General features: G+C 42.3%; 1 protein-coding gene across 3 annotated transcripts in view; it reads right to left on the reverse strand.

Annotated features, from left to right (window-relative positions):
* Positions 1–25105, reverse strand: part of Pdzk1 (PDZ domain containing 1) — a 28972-nt gene extending 3867 nt beyond the window's left edge. The window contains exons 1-6 of one of the 3 annotated variants that reach the window (XM_074050601.1): positions 24988–25105; positions 11238–11449; positions 10351–10600; positions 8451–8587; positions 7168–7363; positions 4452–4648 (exon numbers count right to left, since the gene is read on the reverse strand). In XM_074050601.1, coding sequence (XP_073906702.1) covers positions 4452–4648; positions 7168–7363; positions 8451–8587; positions 10351–10600; positions 11238–11447 — 990 coding nt within the window. In that variant the 5' untranslated portion in view covers positions 11448–11449; positions 24988–25105. Of the gene's footprint in view, positions 1–4451; positions 4649–7167; positions 7364–8450; positions 8588–10350; positions 10601–11237; positions 11450–24278; positions 24424–24987 lie in introns of those variants that run through there. The other 2 variants (XM_020186958.2, XM_074050600.1) reach the window with 2 other exon arrangements.
* Positions 25106–25823: the final 718 nt, after the last annotated feature.

A 25823-nucleotide genomic window follows, 5' to 3' on the forward strand; every position in this document is an offset into this window, starting at 1 on the left:
CAATTGAAAGTGAACACAGTGTGTGCTGACACCATCACAGTGTAGCAGACAGGCTAAAATTAGATTTGGGTCCTCTGGTTATTCATCTGCCTTACTTGCCACAAAACCACATCGTCTTCCTTTCTGAGTGGCACAGACACAGAACCCCCTACCTACTTCTGCAGCTCAACTAACTGCAGACCTTTCTGTGATGTACTTGAAAATATTCCACACTGGAGTCTCTTTAAATTGTGGAAAATTATCAGAGTGACTGGTTACTTGCCAAAATACCAGCAAACCAACTGTGACTGACAATAGCAGCTCATCTTCAGGTAAAACACAGTAACAGAGTTTAACCAATTCATGAGTTTTTATTCATTCTTCATTTGAATATTTGGGTACTTAATATGTGCCAGGAACTGTTACAGGTATTTGATTTATTCACTGATACATGTCAAAGATCCACCCCAACCCTAACCTGTAGAGCCTACTTTAGAGGGCAGGGCAAGCATTCTTTTAGAGCAAGGTTCTCTCTTAAATTAAACAAAATGGAAAAATTACAGTTACATCATTCTGTGATCATTCTAACACAAGATTGGAAGGAGCTGGAAAAGACTCAGGGCCCCCCATTACAGCAGCCAGAGCAGTGGCCTACAATTTCTGCTTGACTTTTTCCACCATCTGAGAACTCACCACTTTGCAGAAATGACTCATCCTATTTCTCGCAGCTTCGGCTGTTGTTTAGCAAGAAATAGCTCCCTATACCATCTGTATTTGGTTCAACTGTACCCCCTTAGAACATCTCACCTTCTTGAAAATGCTCTCCTCTTCTCTAAAGCCTGTTCTGCTTCAAGCTAAATGTTCAAATGGTAGCTTCCAACATCTTGCTGGTTCACGTTTTTTTCCCCCTGGCCTTCTTAAAGTAAAGGTCTCAGAACCAGACACAATATTGATTTAACAAACATACACGTGAGGCATTATCCCACATGCTCTAACTCTTTACTCATTAAACCCTCTCACCACCCTTCCCAGTAACTGCCCCCATCTTAGGACAGGAAACTGAGGCACAGGAGGATGACTTGCCAGTGATTGCATTACTAGTTGTTCCCAGGGTGGTCTATCTTAGTACAGAAAGGTAATTATCTCCAGAAGTCAATTTATGTCTTTTTGGAGTAGAGGCAGCTTTTTTGGAGCATCATCAAGTCTTCAAATAGTTCTCATATTTCATATTCATACAGTTTACTTTTAATTTAGACTAGTACTTGAAATTTATTCCTATTTAAACTTAATCTTGTTAGTTTTTATATCTTGACTGAATATTTTCAATATTAATGAACCATGCCAATTAATTAGCTATCACTGCTGTAAGTTTCTCTGAAAGTATATTAAATGTTTGCCATGTCTCCATCCAAATTGAATCAATTAGAAACAAGTAGCATACCAGTACAGACCTCTGCTCAGGTTGACATTGTTCCAATATCAAGTATTCTCTAGATTTAGTTTTTCAATTACCTAAAACTCCATTGATGCTTCTGTCATCCAGTTCATTCTTTTAACTTGTTTCCAAAACTATCTTAAGAAATCTAATCAAATGGACTGAAAACATGTATGGTATAATGTTCAAGAACTTGGGTTCAAATATACTGGCTTGAGTCTCCTAAGCTGGATGACTACTGCAAATCACTTACTCTCTAAGCTTCAGTGTCCTAATATTGCCACCTATAATAGCCCTCCTTCTATCAGTTGTGAGCCCTTAGATGTTTCTATTACTGTGTATCACACAGAACAAGAACCATTTATCTCATTCATCTCTGAGGTCAACACCTAGCCAGGCAGACAGGACTTAAGCCCCCAGTGTCTTAAACATGACTGGAACTCAATTCTTGTGATGAAATAAAGATATTAGAAAACCTCAGAACATTGCAAAGAATTGTTAAGAGGAAGTAAGATTACTTTGACACAACTTTGTCTTGATGAGTTTGTTTCTACTCCCTTTATTTGCTAAGGGCTTACAAACTGTTTAATAATCTTTCCTATGCATTTATGCAAGATTCATGGAACTTATCAATAACTTAAAATCCAGTTACTCCGTATTTGGAGATGTCAGGGCTCCATCTGTCTATTGCTAGTCTCCTGTTCTCCATAGGTAATCTTAGATCACCAAGAGTAATTATGTAGTTTATTTGTAAATTCTTTAAAATCTTTAGTTCATGAGAAAGAATATATGAAAACAATTCCATTTAAAATAGCCTCAAAAAAAATCAAATACCTAGGTGTAAACCTAACAAAAGATGTGAAAGACCTCTACAAGAAAAACTATAAACTTCTGAACAAGAGATTGAGGAAGACTATAGAAAGTGGAGAGATCTCCCATGCTCATGGATTGGTAGAATCAACATAGTAAAAATGTCGATACTCCCCAAAGTAATCTACATGTTTAATGCAATTCCCATCAAAATCCCAATGACATTCATCAAAGAGATTGAAAAATCTACTGTTAAATTTATATGGAAACACAAGAGGCCACAAATAGCCAAGGCAATACTCAGTAAAAAGAACAACGCTGGAGGTATCACAATACCCGACTTCAAACTATATTACAAAGCAATAGCAATAAAAACGCATGGTACTGACACAAAAACAGACATGAAGACCAGTGGAACAGAATAGAGGACCCGGATATGAAGCCACACAACTATAACCAACTTGTCTTTGACAAAGGCACTAAAAATATACGATGCAGAAAAGACAGCCTCTTCAACAAAAACTGCTGGGAAAACTGGTTAGCAGTCCGTAAAAAACTGAAACTAGATCCATGTTTATCACCCTATACCAATATTAACTCAAAATGGATCAAGGATCTTAATGTCAGACCCCAAACTCTAAAGTTGGTACAGGAAAGAGTAGGAAATACTTTGGAATTAATAGGTATAGGCAAGAACTTTCTCAATGGAACCCCAGCAGCTCAGCAACTAAGAGAAAGCATAGATAAATGGGACCTCATAAAACTAAAAAGCTTCTGCTCAACAAAAGAAATGGTCTAAAAATGAAGAGACCACCCACAGAGTGGGAGAAAATATTTGCCAGCTACACATCAGACAAAGGACTGATAACAAGAATATATAGGGAACTCAAAAAACTAAATTCTCCCAAAATTAATGAACCAATAAAGAAATGGGCAAGTGAACTAAACAGAACTTTCTCAAAAGAAGAAATTCAAATGGCCAAAAAACACATGAAAAAATGCTCACCATCCCTAGCCATAAAGGAAGTGCAAATTAAAACCACACTAAGATTCCACCTCACCCCTGTTAGAATAGCCATCATTAGCAACACCACTAACAACAGGTGTTGGCGAGGATGCGGGGAAAAAGGAACCCTCTTACACTGTTGGTGGGAATGTAAACTAGTACAACCACTCTGGAAAAAAATTTGGAGGCTACTCAAAAAGCTAAACATTGATCTACCATATGATCCAGCAATACCACTCTTGGGGATATACCCAAAAGAATGTGACACAGGTTACTCCAAAGGCACCTGCACACCCATGTTTATTGCAGCACTATTCACAATAGCCAAGTTATGGAAACAGCCAAGATGCCCCACCACTGACGAATGGATTAAGAAAATGTGGTATTTATACACAATGGAATTTTATGCAGCCATTAGAAGAATGAAATGTTACCATTCGCAGGTAAATGGATGGAACTGGAGAACATCATTCTGAGTGAGGTTAGCCTGGCCCAAAAGACCAAAAAAATCATATGTTCTCCCTCATATGAGGACATTAGATCTAGGGCAAACACAACAAGGGGATTGGACTTTGATCACATGATAAAGCGAGAGCACACAAGGGAGATATGAGGATAGGTAAGACACCCAAAAAACTAGATAGCATTTGTTGCCTTCAATGCAGAGAAACTAAAGCAAATACTTTAAAGCAACTGAGGCCAATAGGAGAAGGGGACCAGGAACTAGAGGAAAAGGTTAGTTCGAGAAGAATTAACTTAGAAGGTAACACACATTTACAGGAAAGCAATGCAAGTCAACTCCCTGTATAGTTATCCTTACCTCAACTAGCAAAAACCCTTGGTCCTTCATATTATTGCTTATACTCTCTCTTCACCAAAACTAGAGTAAGGGCAAAATAGTTTCTGCCTGGTAGTGAGGGGTTGGGGGGGTAAGGGAGGAAGCGGAGGGAAGGAGGGGAGAAATGACCCAAACATTGTATGCACATATGAATAATTTTAAAAATTAAAAAAGAAAATATCTTTAGTTCAAGGACTTAAAACTCATTTATCAATCACTTAGCATTCTCTTATCAGGATCAGTTTGAGCCTCAATTCAACATTAATGATGATCATGATAGCCCTTCCAGTCTAAAGAACAAAGTAGTAACTCAGCCCAAACTTTGAGGCAAGAGTGAATGGCCCCACCCTTACTGCATGCATCTGTGGCCTTGTATTACTTACCAGTCTATATACGTTATCCGTCTCTTTGTCTACCACCAACAGTGAAGTCCGATCTCCACCCTTTCTAATCATTTCCACCACACTGTCATGATCGAGGGTTTCCACAGACTCGCCATTGACAGCAACTAGCAGGTCATTTTTCTTCAAGCCAGCCACCTCTGCTGGACTTCCAGAATCTATGTCCTTGATGATTTGACCTACCCTCCCCCCACAAAAAGAAAAATCAGAATAGCCCCTAAACAAGTAAGCTCTGGGATTTCTGCTGGAGTTCAAGGCCCTGATAAAATAGATATAAAGGGTGTGCTGGCTACAACTACTCCCTCCCCTCACCACATACACCCGCATACACACACACACACTTCATCCCAGGACACCTATGAGCACTAGGCTATTTGCTACTCAAAACCCACTCCAGGAACAAACCCAGCTACTAACAGTTAAAAGGTCTTAAAGGATTGAGGATCTTGTTACTAAAAAGCATCTGACATTCACTCATGACAAAATAGTAAACTAAGCATTAAGGGTCAGCAAGTTCTCAGGAAGTCAGTGGGAGTACTTGTGACCATAACCTTATAGAGAAGCTAACCACAGAAAAGAAAAGGATGGGACATAGTGGCACACACCTGTAAGCCCAAGACTAGGAAGCCAATGCAGGAGGACCACTGTAGCCTAGGCTACAATTTCAAAAAAAGCAGGTTGGGGAAGTAGGGGAGGTGAAGAAGAAAAGGAAAGACTTCAGACCTTTGGAACCTCGTGCCAGCACTTTTATTCAACTGGGGACGTATTCGTGAGCACATCTTCTGACTTCATCAGTCTTTACCTATACTTCCAGATCTCACACTTTTGTCCCTTACACTATTTTTTTTCTGGAGTTTCAATTCAAAGCCTTATGCTTGCTAAGTAAGTGCTCTACCACTTGAGCTGCATCTCCATTTCTTTCTACTTTATTTTCAGATATCCTGTACTTTTTTGCCCAGGCCAGCTTTGGATGGTCCTCCTACCTATAAGCCTCCCACATATCTGTGGTTACAGGTGTGCACCACCACACCTGACTTGTTTTGGAGGTAGGGTCTCACTAACTTTTTTTTTGTCAGGGCTGGCCTCAAACCACAATTCTCCTATCTCTACCTCCTAAGTAGCTGGGATTACAGGTATGAGCTACCATACCCAGCCTTCCCTCACACCATTTTTAACAAGCTTCAGTTTCACTTTTCCAGTTAGCTGCTGAGTACCTCCAACAAGATAGAGCTCCCGAAGTATAAAATATTCAAACCAAAAATCATTTCTGCTCATTCCCCATCCCAAAGTCCCTCCTGTTGGTTACCTGTTAATGGAGCACTATTCCCTGAGTCACCAACACATGGCAATCCTTAGCATCCACCCCTGTCTAGTCAACTGCAAGATCCTTTAATGCTACGTTACTGTTTTACACATTTCTCTAGTCCTGTTCTATCCTGAGTGCAGTTTGTGTTAAGTCCTGCCTAGAATTCTGTGTAAACTTCTATAGCACCTTACTAACTACACTCCCTTCCCCTCCTCCAGTATGTCTGCCTTCACACTCTCTTGATGTGCGTATCTCATCAGCCATGTCCCAGTGCAAATGAATGAGCACGCACTTTGGAAATAAACAGCTCTGTTTGATCTAGCCATTTATCCTTAAGTAATTACTTTATCTTCTCCAAGCCCCCAGTTTCAGCAATCCCTCATGCAGAATTTTTAGGAGTAATTCAGATGTGTAAAATCCCCAAGATATTGGAGGTTTGTTTTCTTTCTCCCTCACACTTTTCAAAAAAATATAATTCCCTACCAACTATAGAGCCAAGTCCAAACTCCTCAACCTAGCACTGATGTTCTGTAATCATTCCTTTCTAACCTACTTTCTAACTTAGGTTCTTGTACAACACATGTGTTTTTAGTGAGACAGTTTTAATTCCCACTGTACTTATCTACCCTTCTAGTAAGGTATCTTGTCACTGTCTACCTTCAGTCATGGTTGTATGTATCTTTTCTCTTCCACTAAAAAACATGCTCCTTGACTTAAGAATTCCTGTCTGATTTATTTGATATCTTCAAAGGCCTAAGGATGCTTTTATATGATATGAGCCAAATTAATAGTTGATGAATTAATGTAAACATATAATGAAAAGAAAATAGCAACTTCTTGTTTGTATGGCTTGATCTCACTTTCCTTTATGTATTCACCTTCCCTGGAAGGACCTTAGTTCTCCTTTTGAATTACAAGGAAGCAGAAAGGCTCCTGGTTCAATTTGAGCCCAGATCCTGACCTGCACCTCTGAGTCTGCCGTAGCAGTACTCAGAGCTGCTCGCACAGGCTCACGAGAGCCAATTTAGTACAATACTGCCCCACTTCGTATTCAAAGTCATCATGTTAGTAGCTTGAAATCAGACATGGTGGGAGTATTTACACCACAAAAATCAGCAACATACTTCAAATTAGAACTTTTTTTCAGATATCAGAGCAACATATCACTGCTCTGATCCCAAATTCTGCCTTACCATTCTGCTATGGAAACTTTGGGTTCCCAATATCAGGACCCCTGTGTGACATAGAAAGTGACTCAGCTATTCCTATTTGCTTGTTGTTCCCCTCATTTATCTGGTGGGGAGTTGGGGGCCCAGTGGAACTCCAGAGTCAGACTGGAGTACAGAAATGGTTGATTATACTGCCAGGTTTTCTGCCCATTAATCACCTCACCTTTCTGTTCTGGGCCTGCCCTAAGGTAGAAACCATAGCCATTGCTCCCCTTTGTCATTTCCACCACTCGGGGCTGGTGGGGCAGTAGTTTCAAACTGGCTGTTTCCCTCTTGAATTGTATCTTCTGTTCATTGTGACGCTTGTCAGTTTCTTTGTCCACAAGCAGGAAGGTGAGGTGGCTTCCTGACTTCTTCACCTGCAACAACACACGGAGATAAGGAGCAGCATCAACCTCTATGAACACTGCTGGGGATTACGGTGACTGTGCAGAGGCACAGCCCCTATTCCACCATTTTCTGCAACCTAATTGGTGTTCAGGGATCTCCACTTCTGTAGCTGTTTTTCCCTTTGTCATGGTTGACCTCACCCACACAGAGCTAGAATAAAGAAAACCCAGAAGGGTATGATGGCAAAGGTCAGAACAGGAATTTGAAAGATCATTCTACCAAGAGAAGAGAAGGTTGGTGGATTTTCAAGCTTTCCTGTGACTTCAGAGGAAAGTCTCAGTGTATTCTCGGTGTGCCGTGAACTATCCAGTATTCTGCATGGGTGGCTCTATACTGCAATCTCGCTTGTCAAGTTTTGCTGTCTGCAGTTTCATTACCCATTGTAAACCACGGTCTGAAAATATTAAATGGAGAACTTTAGAAATAATTCGTAAGTTTCATATTGCATACCATTTGGAGTAGTGGGATGAATGAAATCTCGTACAGTCATACTCCACCCTGCCTGGAACATAAACCATCCTTTTGTCCAGCACATTCATACTTTGTATCCTATACCTGCTACCTGTCTATTATTCAGTCACCATCTGGAAATAGCAGACAGGACTGAACCCTATATATACTATGTTTTTCTTATAAATACATGTATATGATAAAGTTATAAGTTAGGCACAATAAGTGATTAACCACAATAAGTAATAAAATAATTGTAATAATATATTTTTAGTAAAAGTCATTTAAAATTTGTGAATTGTGTGTTTCTGGAATTTTCCATGTAGTATCTTCAGACTGGTTGACCACAGATAAGTGAAACTGTGGATGGGGGGAGGGTAAGGACACTACTATATAAGTAAGATCCAAAAGATAAAGTGAATAGATCCTTAGACCTCCTGCTGTGAAACTAGCAAAGGCTCTGTTCCAGAACCCTACACTAATACTTAGATTCTGCTCACCCTTAATACAAAGTAGCAACACAGCTGGATAGTCCATCGTAAACTGTCCAGACCCTACCACCCACTTCTTGTCACGTTCACTGTGAATACAGGACAGAAGGTATACCTTTTCAACTACTTCCTCATGGCTGGCATTCTCTACATTCTCTCCATTCACTTCAACCAAGAGATCATCAGCCAAGACACCAGCTCTCATAGCCACACCCTGAGGTGTTATGTCAGTGATGTACACTCCCTTTTTACCTGAAAGAGAGTGGAGGTTGAGCTTCATTGCACAGAAAAAGTACAAGTCCAGTAGTAAAGGGTTTTCTCCCAAGAATATAAAATTAAAACTTCCAATTTTAGAGACAATTCAAAAAGACCTCAGCTTCTGGTCTAGAATCAGAGTTAAAGTTCATGGCACAGCCATTGTCAATTTGAATAGAATTTCTGAGGCCACAAGGATAGAATCTCAGGTGGCATTGGCTTCTTGAACCAAAAAGCACCAAACCAGGCCCATGTGCCTCATTGTGCCATATTTCCTTTCTTTACATCTGTAGAATAAGAAGGTATCTGTTCTGTTCCCTCCTCTATAATTAGTACTATCGCCAACCATCACATGCCAGTGGAGTCAATAAATCTCACTGATCAGGGTACCAAGGTCAAAGGCACAGGAGAACAGGAAGACCACCATACATTTGTGAATTAGATGCTACTTAAAAAAGTGCTGGTAATTCTTTCAAGATACAATATTTCAATCTAGGCAAAGGGTAACTTTATGTGACTAGTAAATTACTTGTAAGAAATAAGAGCTACTTAAACTCTGCTTCCTAAAACACTTAACATTTCTGTTATCTTGTTACATATTTGTCTGGAAGGAAATATTTCCTTCATAAAGCTAACGAACCACATGCATTAGAACAACAGCCAAATAAGTAGAATCTGAACTATGATTTTTTTCCATTTTACTGATAATGGAAATGCTAAGCTTCCTTTGGCCACCTGTACCACTGTATTTAGCAACTGGAAAACTTAGAAATATCATTCATGGTTTATGTTTCTTGCTACAGGTTAAATAAGTCTTGGAACAATTTTAAATTTACCATTGATTTGCTCCTTTATCACTGAGTCATGGCCAACCACCTGTGCCTCCAGGATCGGAAAGAACATGGACATGAGCAACCTTAGAGATGGGATCAACTAACCATGATAGCCCCTCTGATTCCAACCAGTGTACCAGGGAAAAACGTTACAGAACTCTGGTCAACTGAGCACAGGTCAGTCTGTGCCTCTGACATCATGGAAACAAAATCTGTAGTGTTTCTGAGGGTCAGGGGTTCTCAGCTGGTCCCTCTCAGCTAGAGGTGAGGACACATTTTTAGGACAGGTGAGGCTGAGCCACAAATGGGGATACTATAAATCTCATAGGAGGATGGAGATTTTTAACCTCTTTTTTTCTTTTCTTTTTCTTTTCTTTTTTTTTTTTTTTTTTTTTGGTAGGACTGGGGTTTGTACTCAGGCCTTCATGCTTGCAAAGCAAGCACCCTACTGCTTTGAAGATGAAGATTTTTGCAGTGTTCTCCGCAACTGTTACTGTGTCTGACATATCAATAAGTGCTCAAGAATTTATTAAATAAATAAAGTGGCCCATCATCTGAATGATGAAAGGAGACACCAGTCTGACTCAAAGGCTATTATGACGAACCTCCTTTATCTTGCTCCCCCTATACCTTTGCCCCAAGGGAGGTAGGAAAGACTAAAGGAAACATCAGCCTTCCAGATCTCTGACCTCTAAGAATCAGCCTGACAAAAACAATGGGACAAGAGTGCCCAGTGTTCCAACTGCCTTGCCACTGTCCGGCATCCTGGTCCCTCATTGCACAACTGTGCTAGCCAAGATAAAGGGGGAAAGAAGCCAATGTGAGATGTCTAGCAATTGAAAAGCAAGTCAAAGAAGAAAGGTCATTAACCAATGACAACATTTTTTTTCTAGACGACTGCTGTCTGAGCCTCACCCTCAAACTCACCTTGGACAGTTTTCAGAGAGAAGCCATAGCTGTTTCCCTCCTTCACTAGGTAGCAGATCCGTGGCTGGGTCCAAGTCTCCACTCCTCCATTCATCACAGAGTCAGTTTTCTTACCATTCAAATCCAACTCCTTCTGGATTTGACCCAACTCTTTCAAGTCTACCTGTGTTTTTATGGCTTTCTCATAAGAATCCCCATCTAGAACTAGTAAACTCACTGAATTCCCACTCTTTCTGACCAGATCCACCACCTAGGAAAAAAGGGAAAAATTTTTTTAAGTAATTGTAGTAACCTATCAACTACAAGAGGGAAACTCACCATCTGACTTTGGAGGCTCTAGTAGCTGACCCAGCTCCTAAGCCATAAGCAAATGGCCCTTCACCCCAACAACCCCCAGTGTCCAGATGAGATTAGGCTGGGGCCTTGGATTGGCAGAATCTGGGAGCTCTTACAAAGACTGGTCATTTCTAGAAATGAATGCTTCCTTACAGCACAGCAGATGCCTTTAGTCTAGAGGGGCAGCATGGCATAGTGGAAAGGGACTGAGTCCAGATCTTCCCATATATAAGTTGCTTGTGCTTAATTTTCTCTCTGTGCGACAGTAATATAAACTCATGAGGCTGTGAAAAGGATTTAACAAGATTAACAAAAAAATTTCTAATATATAGAAAGCAGGCAATGCATGTTATACCTCACACTATTAAAATATAATTTTTATAGTTCTCAGCTACTGTAGGGCACTTGATTGGCCAACAGAAAGTATAATAATGAACCCTTGCCAGTGGTATCCAGGAAGGAACCAAGCTCCATTGATACCCAAAATCATAATTGGCAGAGAAGATGTGGAGACTGAGGAGGTCCTAGAAAACCCCAAATGTCTTGCTCACCTGCATGTGCTCTTCCTTATCAACAAAGACACCATTGATCCTAAGAACTCTGTCACCATCCAGGAGACCAGCCTTCTCTGCTGGGCTACCCTTCTCAATCACCCGGATCAGGTGGCCATCAGTATCCTTCTCAATTCTCAAGTAAAAGCCATAGGTTTGCCCATCTTGTTTGGACAGTCTGCATTCTCGGGGATTGAAGCCTGAGGCCATTTCTGGAGTGAAAAACAAATGGATAAATTCACCAGAAAGAAAATCTAACTGCAGTGGGAAGCTTGTCCTCCATCACTTATAATTCTGTTCTTCCCCTTCGAAGATTCCACACTGCAATGTAGCAACTTAGGGAGAGGGGGTTATGACTTGCTAATGATTTCCAAATCTATTTCCCCAAGGGTGACGTTTTCACTTGAGTTTCAGACCCATTTATTTAAATGGGTACTGGATACAGATGCTTTAATTTCAATAAAATCCTTTTTTGTCCCCTCCTCTAAAGAAATTAAGTCTGGATGTATAATCCAAAAACCTTTAAAAAAAGATAAGATTTCCGTTCAAATATCTGAAGAATCTATCAACTTCTAGGCATTGAGGATTAATCTGTGGTCAAGACAGACCTATATGTTGCTTCTCAAATCAGGGAGAACATAATTCCATTTTCTAACAACCTGAGGTGAGTGTTACGCTAAGGAAGAATAGAGTGATATGGGACAGTACAACAAAGGGGCTTGGGGAATAAGAATGAGGTGGGAAGAAAGAATAGCTTCCTGGAGGAATGACTTTCCAAAAAGTGATGGGAGTCAGGTGAGATATTATAGGACAAGGAAGACCTCAAACAATTAAGAGAAACCAGGCCTCAGAGCTGGCCTGATATATGTAGATAATGCATAAAAAAGGCAGTTTTATAGACCTGGAAGTTTCTAGTCAGAGCAAAGTAGGGACCCTGATGGAGAAATGACTCCTGTGCCCCAACCAGGGTTCTCCCTCCTAAGGCTGCTTCTGTCTTCTGTCTCTACCCATCCTGCCCCTCCTGTCACCCCACTGCAGGAGCAGGTCCTGAGCCATAGGAAAAGGGTCTCATTGGAGACCCAAAAGCCACACATACAAGGAAACATGAATTACTATTTCTTGGCAAAGCCTCATACCATATTTTGTTAAATTCGTTAGGCTGAGATCGCCTCTGCCTTCAAAGCCTCAGGTTTCTTTTCATGTCTGTGGTTAATCAGAGTTAGAGCCAGATCACTGCAATAGTAATACTGAAATGCCACAAGTGTGAAAAACAGCAACTGGGACTTTGTCCCCCTCTCTCCAACCCCGTTTTGCTAAAGGGAAGTCAGGAGATGTCCACTGGCTGCAAGATCTCCCAGCTCGAAGCTTTTCCTTTCATGGGAGAGTGGGAATGGGACCAGCACAGCAAGAGACTGGTGCTTAGGGCAGAGGGCCAAAAGCAGAAGGCTCAGTCGCTGGAACTGCCTTCAAGTCAAGCTCCTGTGTTCCCCTCATCACAGCCCCCATCTGTAAATCAGAGAATAAACCATCTGTCCCTTTCCTGCTGGAGGGACAGGTCAAATGGCCTAGAGCATGAGAGGACAGGGTGGAGAACAAACAGCAAAGTGCTCCAGGCTGCCTAGAACCCATACGATGGTGCTTTAAGATAGCCATCTCTGACCTCTGTGCCCACAGAGATGACAGAACAAACCAGGCAGGCAGCCTCCCACTGCTGATGACTCCACATCTCACCTGGCTTCAGAAAAGTTCCATAACCACACCACCAATGACATGAATTACTAGTCTAGGACTGACAGAGTTAACTCAAGTGGTAAGAGTGCCTGCCTAGCACTCTAGGCCCTGAGTTCAAACCCCAGGGTTTCTTGTCAAGAAAACAAGAAACTAGCCAAGCCAGTGGCTTACACCTGTAATCCTAGTTACTTGGGAAGTTGAGATTGGGAGGATTACAGTTTGAGGCCAGCCCAGACAAAAAATTCACAAGACCCCCATTTCAACCAATAGTTCTGCGTGGTGGCACATGCCTGTCATCCCAGCTACATCAGGAAGCATAAAATAAGAGGATCACCATCCAGGCAAAAAGCAAGACCCTATCTCCAAAACAATTAGAGAAAAAAAGGGCTAGAGGTGTGGCTCAAGTGATAGAACACCTGCCTAACAAGTGTAGAGCCCTGAGTTCAAAACCCAGTACCACCAAAAAGAAAACAAACAACAAATGAACTGCTATTAAATATTATGGGAAAAAAGTGAAGCTATGCTCACTACTGGCCACCACTGTCACCTTGGGAGAGCATCTGCCACATCAAATGGCATGACCAACCACCAGGAAATACCACTTTAGGAGGAAAGGGGACAGTCTAGGGCATCACCTCATGTGCAGACACCTGCTTCTACCCCATTCTGACTCTGACCTTCTACTTCTTTTTCAGCTCTTCTCCAGCCTGCACCCAGCAGTTCATTTTTCAGCTTGAATCCATATCTGTGTCCAACCTCCTCTTAGATTCCTGCCAGCTCTCAATATCATGGGGCCTTTTAGGGAAAAGCCACAGCCCTCCCAGACCTTCAGGTAATTGTTGGGCAACCTCATCCAAATGCTGCAAAGTTCAAAACATGTCCTTATTATCAGAATAAAAGCCACTGGATTCCAAGTTTTAATTAAGAGATGAGTCTGTTGGTCAACAAATGAATGGTCACTTTTAAGGCACCTCTGTAACTCAGTTGTCTTACATCTGTTGTGACAACCACAGGTTCTTAATCTCTTTCTCTATAGGCCAAGGATAGAAAGTGAAACTCACCCACTAGTAGGACTTAGTCCTGTGTTTGGGGACAAGAAAGGGACAAAGTTTTCCTGTGTCTTATTGGAGACTCAAACCCCACACATTGAAGGAAACATGAATTACTATTTCTTGGAAAAATCTCATGCCTATTTTGTTTGGTTCATTGGTCAGAGTTTTCAGACAGCCAGACTGAGATCACTTCAATCTGTGCCTCTGTGTTTGAAGCCTCAGGCACTTCAGATCAGAAATTCTTTTCTTGTTAGTGCTTGAAGTTGGAGCCGACTACTTCTCTGAGTTGCTCTGAGCCTTAACTGCCTCCTGCTGTGTCTGCCCTCCCCATAATTCAGCCGCTAATAGATTGGTTCTGGTGTCCGTAGTGGCAGGTGCTGGCCAAACTGCTTAAATACTCACACTCTCACCTGGACAGTGGGGAGAGCTACCTGCAACCCCAGCCCCTGAGACTTCCAGGGCACAAAACTATTTGTTTCCTTTGCCATGTTTTAGAAAGATGACTCACCTAAGCAACAAGTGGGCCAGGCTCTGTCCAGCTCCAATCTTGGCTCTGTCTAGTCCAAACCTTGGTGTCACACTGGTCCCTAACTCCGGGCCAGGATCAGTCACTTTGGCAAGTCTGTCTCACTGCTCCATGATGAGGATGCCTGGGACTCAAACACTGGGCCTACCTAGGAGGGTATCTTTGTATTTCAGGAGGTGTTTCTTTATTCTCTGCCCTGTCTACTGCTTTTGGAGGAAATCTGGGGAGTGGGGCCCCAAAATGGAATATGGAGGTACCTAGCAAAGACCTGTGGGTTTCTAGAAGATCATGTCAGCACCCTTCCAAGGCAGGGGTCCATTTGCTCTTCAGCAGGCTTTATTTCAGTTCAAATCACCAAAATAAAATTCTGGAAGGGGGAAAGTCGATAATTGGCAATGAAGTTGCTTGTCTGTGGCAAAGAGAACAGAGAGTGGGCTCAGGCAAGAAAGCTCAGAGGTGAGAATCGAAGAAACGTTTTTCATCCACCTTAGTTACTAATCATGTTAATACTACCTTTAGACGCCACTCTCCTCCAAAAGGATTAGATTATTCCTACCAGTAAAGAGAATAATATGCCATAGTCAAGAAGAAAAAGTAGACACATTTAAAAGTATGGAAGGCAAGGTAATGCTAAGAGGCAGCATGCGGGTGGAAAGAATTTAAAGCCACTGGGATCTTTTCTACAAGAAAGAAATAGCTGGTGGGACCCAGAAGACTTCTTCCAATTTCAAAGTAGGCCACAGTTTCTCAGCTCCCAGCCATCCACCCATGTGGGTCAGCATTTGAGCCTTAGTCTAAGGAGAGCACGGCCACGTAAATAAGACTAAACTGCCAGAGGATCCAGCTTAGTTGGCCAAGGCTTTCCCTCAGTATGTATGTCTAAGAACTGTCCCAGGTATGAATGTTCACAAGCCTACCCACAGAGTGGGTTGGGCGACAGTGTCTCAAAGTCACTTAGCTTATCTCAATTCCATGATCTCCTGAAAAATATTTGAGAGTCAGTGTCAGTGGGATCCTGACAAAGCATTTCCCAAACACAGACATGAAACATTTCCTGATCAAATGCAGAGAGCTGTCTAACTCCTATGAGCGTCTATGTATTATTTTAGATTTTGTTTGGGCTTTTGTTGATGTTCTATGGTGCTAGGGGTTGAAGCCAGGGCCTCCTGGGCTATACCTCCAACCCCCAGGTATTATTTTGAAAAGGAATTTTGGAGTTGTTGAACCAGATAAGACACAACCAAGGGAAAAAAAATTCTCCTAAGGAAAAGAAAGAAATGGCAACTCCCAGCAAAGCAAAGTCAACAAGAATTATAGGATCTTCCTTCAATTCCTCAACCCTGGGACTTGTTCATCTGTGCTGAAAGGCACCAGCTGGTTTCTCTGCATAGATGGATATACTTAGCTGAAAATTTCAGGTAAGGCTAGCAATATTAAGTCACGTTACTAGAAAATTTGCTGTGTCAGTTATGGCACAGAACACCTTAGTGCTCACAGTCACCTACAAGTTGGCTTCTCCATCTGCTTGCCCCTCAAAATCACACATAGAGACATAAAATGGTTACTTAGGACCCACCTCAAATGTACTGACACAAAGCCCAGGCTTGAAACCAAATATAAGCAAAGAAATTGAAATCACCCCGTGTTGCCCAACTCCTCTTTTCTCCCCTTTGTCTTGGGATAACAACCTCAGGGGTCACAGAAGAATGTTAAGGTTGGATAAACTATTAACAGCCACTCTGAACTCTTTTACTCACTTTCGAAGCCAAGGTGGCAGCCTGACTAGAAGAGGCCATGGGTCACCCTGTGCAGTACTCAGAATCCAGCTCTGCCTGTAGTGAATACCCAGCCAGCAGTACAGAACCATGTGGCAACCTAAAGTCTATGCCTTGTGCCTTCCTCCCCAGTTCTAGTTCTGAGGCAGACAGACGTTCAATCAAGCAGATGGAAAACTGCTTTCACCTCTGACTTTCAGAGAGAAGTCTTACCTCCCAAATGTGGCTGCCTTAAAAGCTGATGCCATACCTCTTCCCCACCCCCTTCACCATATGGGTAAGATCCCAATGCTACATTTCAGTCTTGAGGCCCTGCCAGTCATCCTGAGAACCTGAATGACACTGATGCTGCCAGCTCTATTTCACTTTCTTGCTTCCTGCCAAGTTCTTCCTTTTCTCCAATCGATTAGCTTTCTTAGTTAGTATGCTGGAGCAGGTAAAGCCTGTTTAGGATCATGAGTATAGTTCCTTCAGTTTTCCACTAAACATCAAGATGACATATCACCCCAGACCCGATTTCAGTTGCTCATGACACAGCTAGTCCCTGTACTTTATACAAAATGCTATTAAGGGTTTGACGAGATAAAATAAAACCCCACCCCTGTTCTCCAGGGACTTCATAGTTGAATTAGGTTAAGGAAAAGTTTTAGTGCAAAATAACTACTATAAGCTGAGAATAAATTCATAATACCTATATCATGGACCAAATTAAGGAAAGCTTCATGAATTAAGTAGGATTTGACTTGGCCTTCACTACAGATGGATAGGAATTCAATAGGAACAGAATAAAGAATAGACCATGTTAGAGAATGATGTGAACACCCAGGCATAAAGTGGGATATTTCTTGGGAATAGTCAAGGAAAATCTAAAAACCTCAGTGTGGTTGAAGGTCAGTCAATAGAAAGGAAATTGTGGGTAAAAATAGACTCTAAAGGGCTTAATTAGCAGCTGAAGGGATCTGGCCTTAGTTTGATGATCAGTGGGCACCACTCAAGGCCTTTAAGCAGAGGGATGGCAAGATCAGAGTTGGGCTCCAGGAATGGCTGGTGGACTAGACCAGGAAAATGCACAAGAGGGAGGGCAGATAAGAGGTTGAGGATGCTGCAATGAACCTCATATGTGACAATGGGCCTGATGTGGCCTAGAAGCTGTGAAAATAGGATGAAGGTGACAGGCAGAAGAACTACACAGAGACTAGGTGACAGATTATATAAGCGCTTCAACCCTGTCCTCTCAGATTTCTCCATGCAGCTGGCATCAGACCAAATAGGTGCAGCAACAAAGATGTCCAAAGTACTCACACCGCCCAGAACCAGTGTCCAGGAGGAATAGCAGGTCTGTAGCACCCAGTGTCATAGCCCAGAGGCTTCCATTTTTCTCTCTCATTATTGCCTGCTCCCTTTAAATGTCTCTTTTTTGTTATGGTTCCACTGCCATAAGGAAGGATCCTCTGTCACAAAGACAGACATGCATTTCAGAGGCTACAACTCCATTTGAACACAGCTGGTTTTTTGCTCCTCTTAGACCAAGCTTGCAAGAATATTCTAATTCTGCAGCCACATGCTTATTCGGTCTGCTTTTCCACAAGTGCCAACAGTATAACTTTTCCTGAATTGATTACCTTAGCTCAATTTTTCTACTACTCACCTTGATACTTTTCCTATCTTCCAGCCCTGGGATCCCTTTCTAGTACAGGCTGAACTGTGCACCATGATCATGAATTCATATATGGAATCCTGGCTGGAGGAGTGGCTCAAATGATAGAGCACCTGCCTAGCAAACACAAAACCCTAAGTTCAAACCCCAGCACCACCAAAAATAAAATAAAATAAAAACATAAATGGAAACCCTAACTCCAATGTAGCTGTTTTTAGAGATAGGGACTTTAAAGTAGTAATTCGGGTTATATGAAGTCATAAGGGTGAGACCCTAATCCAATAGGGCTGGTGTCCTTATAAAAAGAGGAAGAGACACTAGGGATACACTTACACAGAGAAAAGACCATGTGGGATCACAGTGAGAGGATGGTCAAGGAAAGGGTCATCAGAGGAGCCAAACTTACCAACACCTTGATCTTGGACTTTCACCCTCTAGAACTTTGAGAAAACAACATCCTGCTGTCTAAGCCACCCTGTATTCTGTGACAGCAGTCCTAGCACCTTCTGAGCAATAAAGCCCACCCATCTTCCCTGAATCTGGTGGGATTTCTACAGAATATTTTAGCAGTGTTGCTGATTTTTCTTTTTGAAGCAGAGACGATTATGGACTAGAGAATATGGCGGCAACCTGGATTCTTAGGCCAGGAATGCTCTATCTACTCACTTCAGACTATCTCTACAAAGCTAATTTTAACTGTTGAAAAGTCAGGGCTGAAGATTTGTTCCCCACAAAACAAAGCTCAGATAATGAACTCAGATGTCCCCAGACACAGAAATCTCATATAAATCTGAAAGCTAAAGAATTACAAGATAAAACCAAATGCTATGTATCAAGCAGGTATAAGAATCCAGTAATCTTCATCAGAACTTTAAAGACTGAGCTGACTAGAGAGTTCCACCTCCTGGAGCAGGTGACTACTAACCAGTGAGCAACAGGGATTCAAAGAACAAAGAGGAAGCTGGAGTGAATGAATTGTTATACAGGTATTTGACCTACAGATAGACCGTGGTGCCAGGGAGTACCTAGGGAAGGGGTTCATTCACTAGACAGTGTCATTGAACTTCCAAAAGATTAGAGAAAGAAAGTGGAATAAATAGGCATTCTGCCTAGAGATAGAAAAACAGGAGCTGTTGTCAATGATGGCCAAGTACAATAACTACCATCAGGAATGAGAGTCCAGGTGCTGCCATCTTTGCCTAGGATTTTGCCATAAATTCAGTAATCTACAACCATTAATCATGAGTGTCCTGGACTCACAATCACCTTATCTAATAGTAATAAGAAGTCAGTTGTGCAGGCAGAATCACACTACAAAGAAAACAGAGACTCCCTTACAAGGTACTTATATAAACAACATGAGAGTCATGAAACCACTTTTCACTGAGCAGTAAGATCTAAGCAAGTCAGCTGGTAAATAATGTTTAACCCTAGTTACTGTGACTGTGGAAGGCTATTTGGTTTATAACCCATTTCATTGCAGCATTAGGGGAAGAGAGAGCAAGGTCTTTCTGGTAACACTCAACCTGGTCTTTGAAACACTGGGGACTTCAGCAGAGAGCAAGCAACATTCCCAGAAAGCATGGGCAGGTGTTTCTGCAGAGTATGTCTCTCTGAGCAGTGCTGCTCCACCAGCATTAGCCTGCATCTTTATAATGAGAAAGAAACAAAAGGCACTAGAGTTTTTGTTAAAAAAATGCAATTGGTGGAAACAGTAGTGTTCAGTAGCAAAGGCAGACAAGCTGAGAACTCCCCATGCCATCAGCCCTGACACAAGGACTTCACACCCTAGGCCAGACACATTTGTCTCTTTCAGAGCATAGCACAGAACCTCAGCAGAGGCTATTTCTTCTAACAGTTTAAAAAAAAAAAAAACCTATTGTGTCTCAGATGGTACTGATGAATGTCTCCAAAAAGGAAGACATAAAGGCAATTTAATTTCATCCTTTTTCAAAAACATTCTTCCTAATGCAGATCCTATAATTTTGATGCAGATAATATATTTAAAGTCCCCTGTAGAACTTCAAACACTCAACTATATTTACTTTAAATAGTTAATATCAAAAATAGAAGGATAAGCAAAGCCCTAATATATATTTGCTAACTGTACTTCTCCTTGTGATAGTTACTGTTTGGTCTTATCCAGGAATAGATTTCAAATGTGGAAAATTAAAGCTGGGTGTGGTGAAGCACCTCTATAATCCCTGGTACTCAGGAGGCTAAGACAGGAGGATCAAGAGCTCCAGGCCAGCCTCTATAGAAAGACCCTGTCATACACACACACAAAAAAATAAAACATGGAAAATTTATGAATGCAATGAATGCATTCTATTGAGAATTATCTAGAGAGAATGATATAGACCCAGTGAATAATTTTTTAATTTCTCTTTATGATAAAGAATAGAATCTGCTTATCTCAAAGTTCATTTGGCCTGCTGGTACCAAGTACCTCTCCTACCCCTAGCCACCATAAACAATACATTGTCTTATATGGAAGGACTCTGGTCTCAAGTCCAAGGACTTTCACACTAATTGCTTATCTAAGAGTTTTAGGAGTTAGGAGAGAGATGGAGACACTGTGTGTGGAAACACAGGCACCCTTAGAGAGAGGACACCCTTGTGTTGCTGAGACAACTGATACCAGAAACAGCTAAACCCTCCTGAGTCAATTCTAATGGGGGACTTTGAACTTATATTTCTTCTATCCCTTTATTTTTTTCATATGTCTGGCCTACTACCAAAGTCCCCCTGCCTGCAGTCCTTTCCAGTCACTACCCCAAGACAATTTGCTCAACCCTTGTTTTCACCATGTCAGTCTTTAAAATGTCATCCAAGAAACTGAAGTCCAGACTCCTTGTGAAGGCTATAAGGCTCAGCATAACACAATCCACTTCATCTTCCCCTGCCTCAGTAGGCACTAAACTTGTCTATGCATGACCACCCACACACAGCCTGCCCTTTGCTTGTGCCACATACTCTGTCCAGAACACCTTCCCCACTGCTGACTACTTACTCAGTAGGTGCTAAGTAAACATTTTTTCCAAGTAAATGAATTCAAGACCTACCCATTTGCAAGGCACAGTTCAAATTTTAGATTATATACAGCTTCCATGACTTCCAAGACTACCACAGTCTTCACTCTGTCTTTTGAATTTTAAGCATCATTTGTATGTTCTGAAAGGTAGTTCGTATCTACAGTGGGTATGGTATCTGGGTTCAACCCACATTAGACAGAGTCTGTGGGAAGAGTTAAAAAAATATATAACTAACTGAACAATGGTGTGAATGCTAGGCTATTTTAAATGTTTTACTGTTACACACATTTATTGAGCTTTTACTTGGCTCTAGGAATCAGCCTGCATATGTTTTATGAGTTCTGCATTAAACCTAATGGGCTATTTGACAAGAAAAAAAGGACCCTGAAAAGTTAAGCAGGTTTCAAGTGAATATTTGAATAAGCAGAGCCTGCATTCAAATGAAGTTGGGTCTGGGCTCCTTGCACCATCTACCCTACTTCCCAGCCATAGTGGTGCAGTGTGTGATGGGGACACATAGAGTGGAAGGAGGAAGACGTCCCCTAGCAGAGGGAACAGCACAGGTATCTTCAGGAAATAGTGAATGGTTCAGAAAGATCAGAGTGCATATACAGGATGAAAAAAATGGAAGTCTAGTTAGACTGTGAAGTACCTCGAACTCAAGTTTGTAGATCACACAAGAGCTTTATCATTTATGCTGCATGTCCCCATCAAGAGAAGTCCCCTTAAGAGTAAGCACTACATGCTCTCTCTGTGTTCTCATGCTACCAAGTATGTATTCAATATGTTTGGTGGGAAGCCTGTGGGATTTTCTGGGTCGTTTAGTTTTGTGTTCCCATGGTTCCACTCAGCTTTGTGAATACAAAGTCTCTATTCTCACCAGGCTTGGAGCCTCAGCAGCTGATGGCTGTTTCAAACCAAGAGGAAAGCTACATAATGGTAATTATTATCAAGTAAGCAAGAGGTCATCTTTCCTATTACCAAACTCCTTGCCACTTCGAGGTTTCCTTCATCCTCTGATGTCATGCACGTCACAAAGCTGTCAGTAACACTTAAGAAGTCAAGTTATCATGTGCATTGTCTAACAGTAAGAACTAGGTTGCATGTTTGACTAATAAGACACAGAGGCTTGGAGAGGAAGTCTCATCTGGAACATAGATTTCCAACTCCAGTGCCCATGCGCTTAACCACTTCTGTATGACAACCACCAGACAAACAGATTAAGGAAATCTGAGCCATCTCTCATGAAGGACCAAGGAAAGGAGTTACTGAGATCTTAAGAAAACATGTCTAGCTCTATCTTCTTACTCTCTTCAGACTTCATGCAAAGAACATAAGAATCATTTAACAAAGATGTGACAGGAGAAGTCCATTTCTACATCATCACACTCTGGACTTCAGCTGACCTGATAGAGTATCATTGTTCTTCAGCCTCCTCTCCCAAGGAGTAGCTTATGAAAGCAATCTAGTCTTCTAGTTCCTTCCCTACCACACTATCTTCCATTTATCCAAATATCTGAGTACCTGTTCTGTGCCAGGTACTGTTCCGAGAGCTGAATACAGCAGGTAACACAAAGGACAAGATCCCTGCTCTCTTGAAGCTTAACATCTGCCAGAGGTAAAAGAAACAGTATAATTTCTGAGGATAAAATGCTATGGAAGATAATGACAGTGGTGAGATGGAGAGGGAGGCTGATTTAGAAAGTGGGTAACGTTTGAAGTCACACTCAAATAGCAAGGAGATAGCCTTAAGAGTACCAGGATCCACCTTGTATTTGGTGGTTGAAAAGGACACTAGTGATCATCCAGTCTCAACTCTTCACGGTAGGCTCAAAGAGATAAAAAAACTGAGACAAGGTTTCCAACTGGGTGAATACATGCTTCTTTCCACTATTCCATATAACCCTTAGCTGTACACACTTGAAACGTAAGCATCTTACATTTGTGCTTTTAAACAGCACCCCCAACGCATGTAACAAAATAAAATATGATATTATTTTATTTTCAGAACAACAGTGGGAAAATGATGACAGACCTTCATTTGACAATGATAAAATTTAGGCTCCAGTTGGCTAACTGTGTCATTGTGTCCTAATGACCTGGCACAAACAATTGAACCAAACCAATGGATATTGGTACTCCAGAACTCTGCTCTTCTGCCTACATGAGAAGCAGCTGTCTAGCAAATGGTCTAGGAACATAGGACATCATTGTTAACAACTTTGTATTTTATGGAACAGAGGGCATACAGAAAAATCAAAGCTAAAACAATTTACTTAGCCATAACACGCAAGCTCCCTGAGTTACTGTGCAGGAAAGAATATGTGGCTTCATATGACCAGACAACCATGGCCTGAGACTTGGATACAGGACTGAGAGCTTCAGCTCATTGCAGGGACTTTAGTAAATAAAAAGGAACACATTTCTCATATCTAAGTCTCTTGACTTTTTTTTTTTTTTTATGAGACTGGGTTTTGAAGGGCTTCCCACTTCCCGCTCTACTGCTTGAGCCACACCTCCAGTCCATTTTGCTTTGGTTATTTTGGAGATGGCGTCTCAAAAACTATTTGCCTGGGCTGGCTTTAAACTGCAATCATCCTAACCTTAGTCTTCCAGATAGCTAGGATTATAGACATGAGCCCCCAGCTAAGTCTCTTAACTCTTATACTGAGAAATAAGCTACTAGTGGCTCCCACACCTGCCTGCACATCCACATCAGCTGGGGGAATGTCAAAGTACCAAAAATTTCCAGATTTCCCACAAGACCCAAAGATCTAGAAACTCCAGAGACAGCTTAGGAAGGCAGTGGGTTTTCCTTGCTTCTTAGTGCTGTAACATGATGCAGAGAGGAGACACTTGTTTTTATTCCCCAGTGAGAAGTTTAAATTAGGCTGGACATCCTGAGGCCTGAGTAGTCCTCTACTACCCAAAGCCCTTGCTTTGGTGTAGAAAAGACGTCCTGGGAGAATCTTTCTGGTGGCCTGCGAAGTCTGAATCCTCCACTGGCTGTGCACCAAACCCCCATACAACCCTGGGAATGTCTTCATGAGATCAGTTTTGGGGCATCTCTTGCAGAGCGAGGACGATCCCTCACTCTCCCTATATACCCTCTGGCTACCACCGAAGGGCCTGCCTCCTTTCCCACAGGTCTCTCTTCTGCCCTGGGCAACCAGTCACCTGTGCAGAAAAAGGAAAAGGGAAAGAAAGAAGGTAGGTCAGGCCCAGGTGGCTGGCACCTCAATCAGGGCCACAAGCCACTTCTTACCTGTACCTGGGAAGAAGAGCTTCTCTGTCCCTCAGGAATGTTCTCTAATGTGAGCACTAATCTTGTAACTCACTGGACTTTGAACAAAGATTGATTTAAAAGCTGATGTATTTAACAGGGGTGTGTGGTCTGAGTTCAAGTGACCTCTGTCCTGCCTCTGCCAGCTGGCTAGGCCCTGAGCTGGAAACTCTGAAAATCCTTAGCAACCTCAACTCTGTGGCCCACCTGCCTGACAATGTGGAGAGCATGGAGCTGCTTCTGGTCTGTGCACCAGACCACAGGGAGGGGAGAGCAGAGGGGAAGGAGAACTAGGGAGGAGCTGCATCTCTTGGCCTTCCTTGTTCTCTCCTTAAGCAGACACCTTGGTCCATCCAACCTTACCCCAACCTGTCAGGAGTCCCTACTGCCCCCCATCCTAGGGTCAGGGTCCAGAATTCTCACCAGGGCATCCTCCACAGTCAGGCCTTCCTGGAGAGCAGTAAACTGTGCAGCTCCCACCCACAAGAAAGCAAGGTGGGCTAAGAGCCCAGGAAATGGCACAAAACCCTTCAGTCCACCCATCTTTCCTCCTGCTGCCCTGGCAGTTCTTACTCCACGTTCCCCAGGAGCTGAGCAGCAAAGCCTGGCTCTGATTTCTCAGACTCCGCTTGTATCCCCCCTTTCCCTGCTCTCTGGCTCTTCCCTCTCCACCTCCCTTGCTCTTTCTTACCTGAGTGCTATTTCTAGTCTCCAACCTACTAATAACTGTCTTCCTCTCCGCATACACAGAGCCTCTCGGCAAGCACAATCAGGCAGGTGGAAAGCCTTTGCACAAGCTCCTCAAAGTGGGCTGTGCTGGGCTCTGAGCCCCAGGCCCCAGCCAGGATCAGCTACTGATCTTATCAGCACACCCACACAGGTCATTCTAGCACTTGGTCAGCTTATGTCTGGCCTAGATCCTCAGCCCACTGCAATTCAGGTTAAGAGATTGCTCCAGACAGTGAGGCAAGGCAAACCCCAAGCTGAGGATGGCCTCACCCTTCTTCCACCCACACTGGATGAGTCACTTTTCATTTCTAGGCCTTTGCTTTTCCCCCAACACAGGCATGAACTGAGCCAGTGGGCAAATGGTTTAAACTGACAAATATCCAAGCCACTTCCTCATACTAGGTCATCTTCTGTTTTGAGACTCGTGCTTGACCTCCTATGTAATTTCCAAAGCATTAGGGTAGAGTGGGAAATTCTGAGTTCAAATTCTTCTTTATTTAGTTATTTTGTTGGTTAGTTATTGCTGGTGGTACTAGGAATTGAACTCAGGGCTTTGTGCTCACTGGGCAAGTGCTCCATGACCTGAGCTATGCCCAGTTCTTTTGCTTTTAGTTTGTTTTGTAGGTAGGATTTTGAGCTTTTGTCTAGGACGGCCTTGGACCACAAGTCTCCTGCCTCCACTTCCCAAGTAGCTGAAACCTCTGGCGTTGTGCCACCACGCCCAGCTCATTTTTGTGATAGGGTCTCAGTAATTTTTCCAGTGCTCAACTCAAACTGTGATCTTCCCATCTCTACCTC

The sequence above is a fragment of the Castor canadensis genome, chromosome 12 (genome assembly GCF_047511655.1).
Source record: "Castor canadensis chromosome 12, mCasCan1.hap1v2, whole genome shotgun sequence".
In the NCBI taxonomy this organism is placed as follows: domain Eukaryota; kingdom Metazoa; phylum Chordata; class Mammalia; order Rodentia; family Castoridae; genus Castor; species Castor canadensis.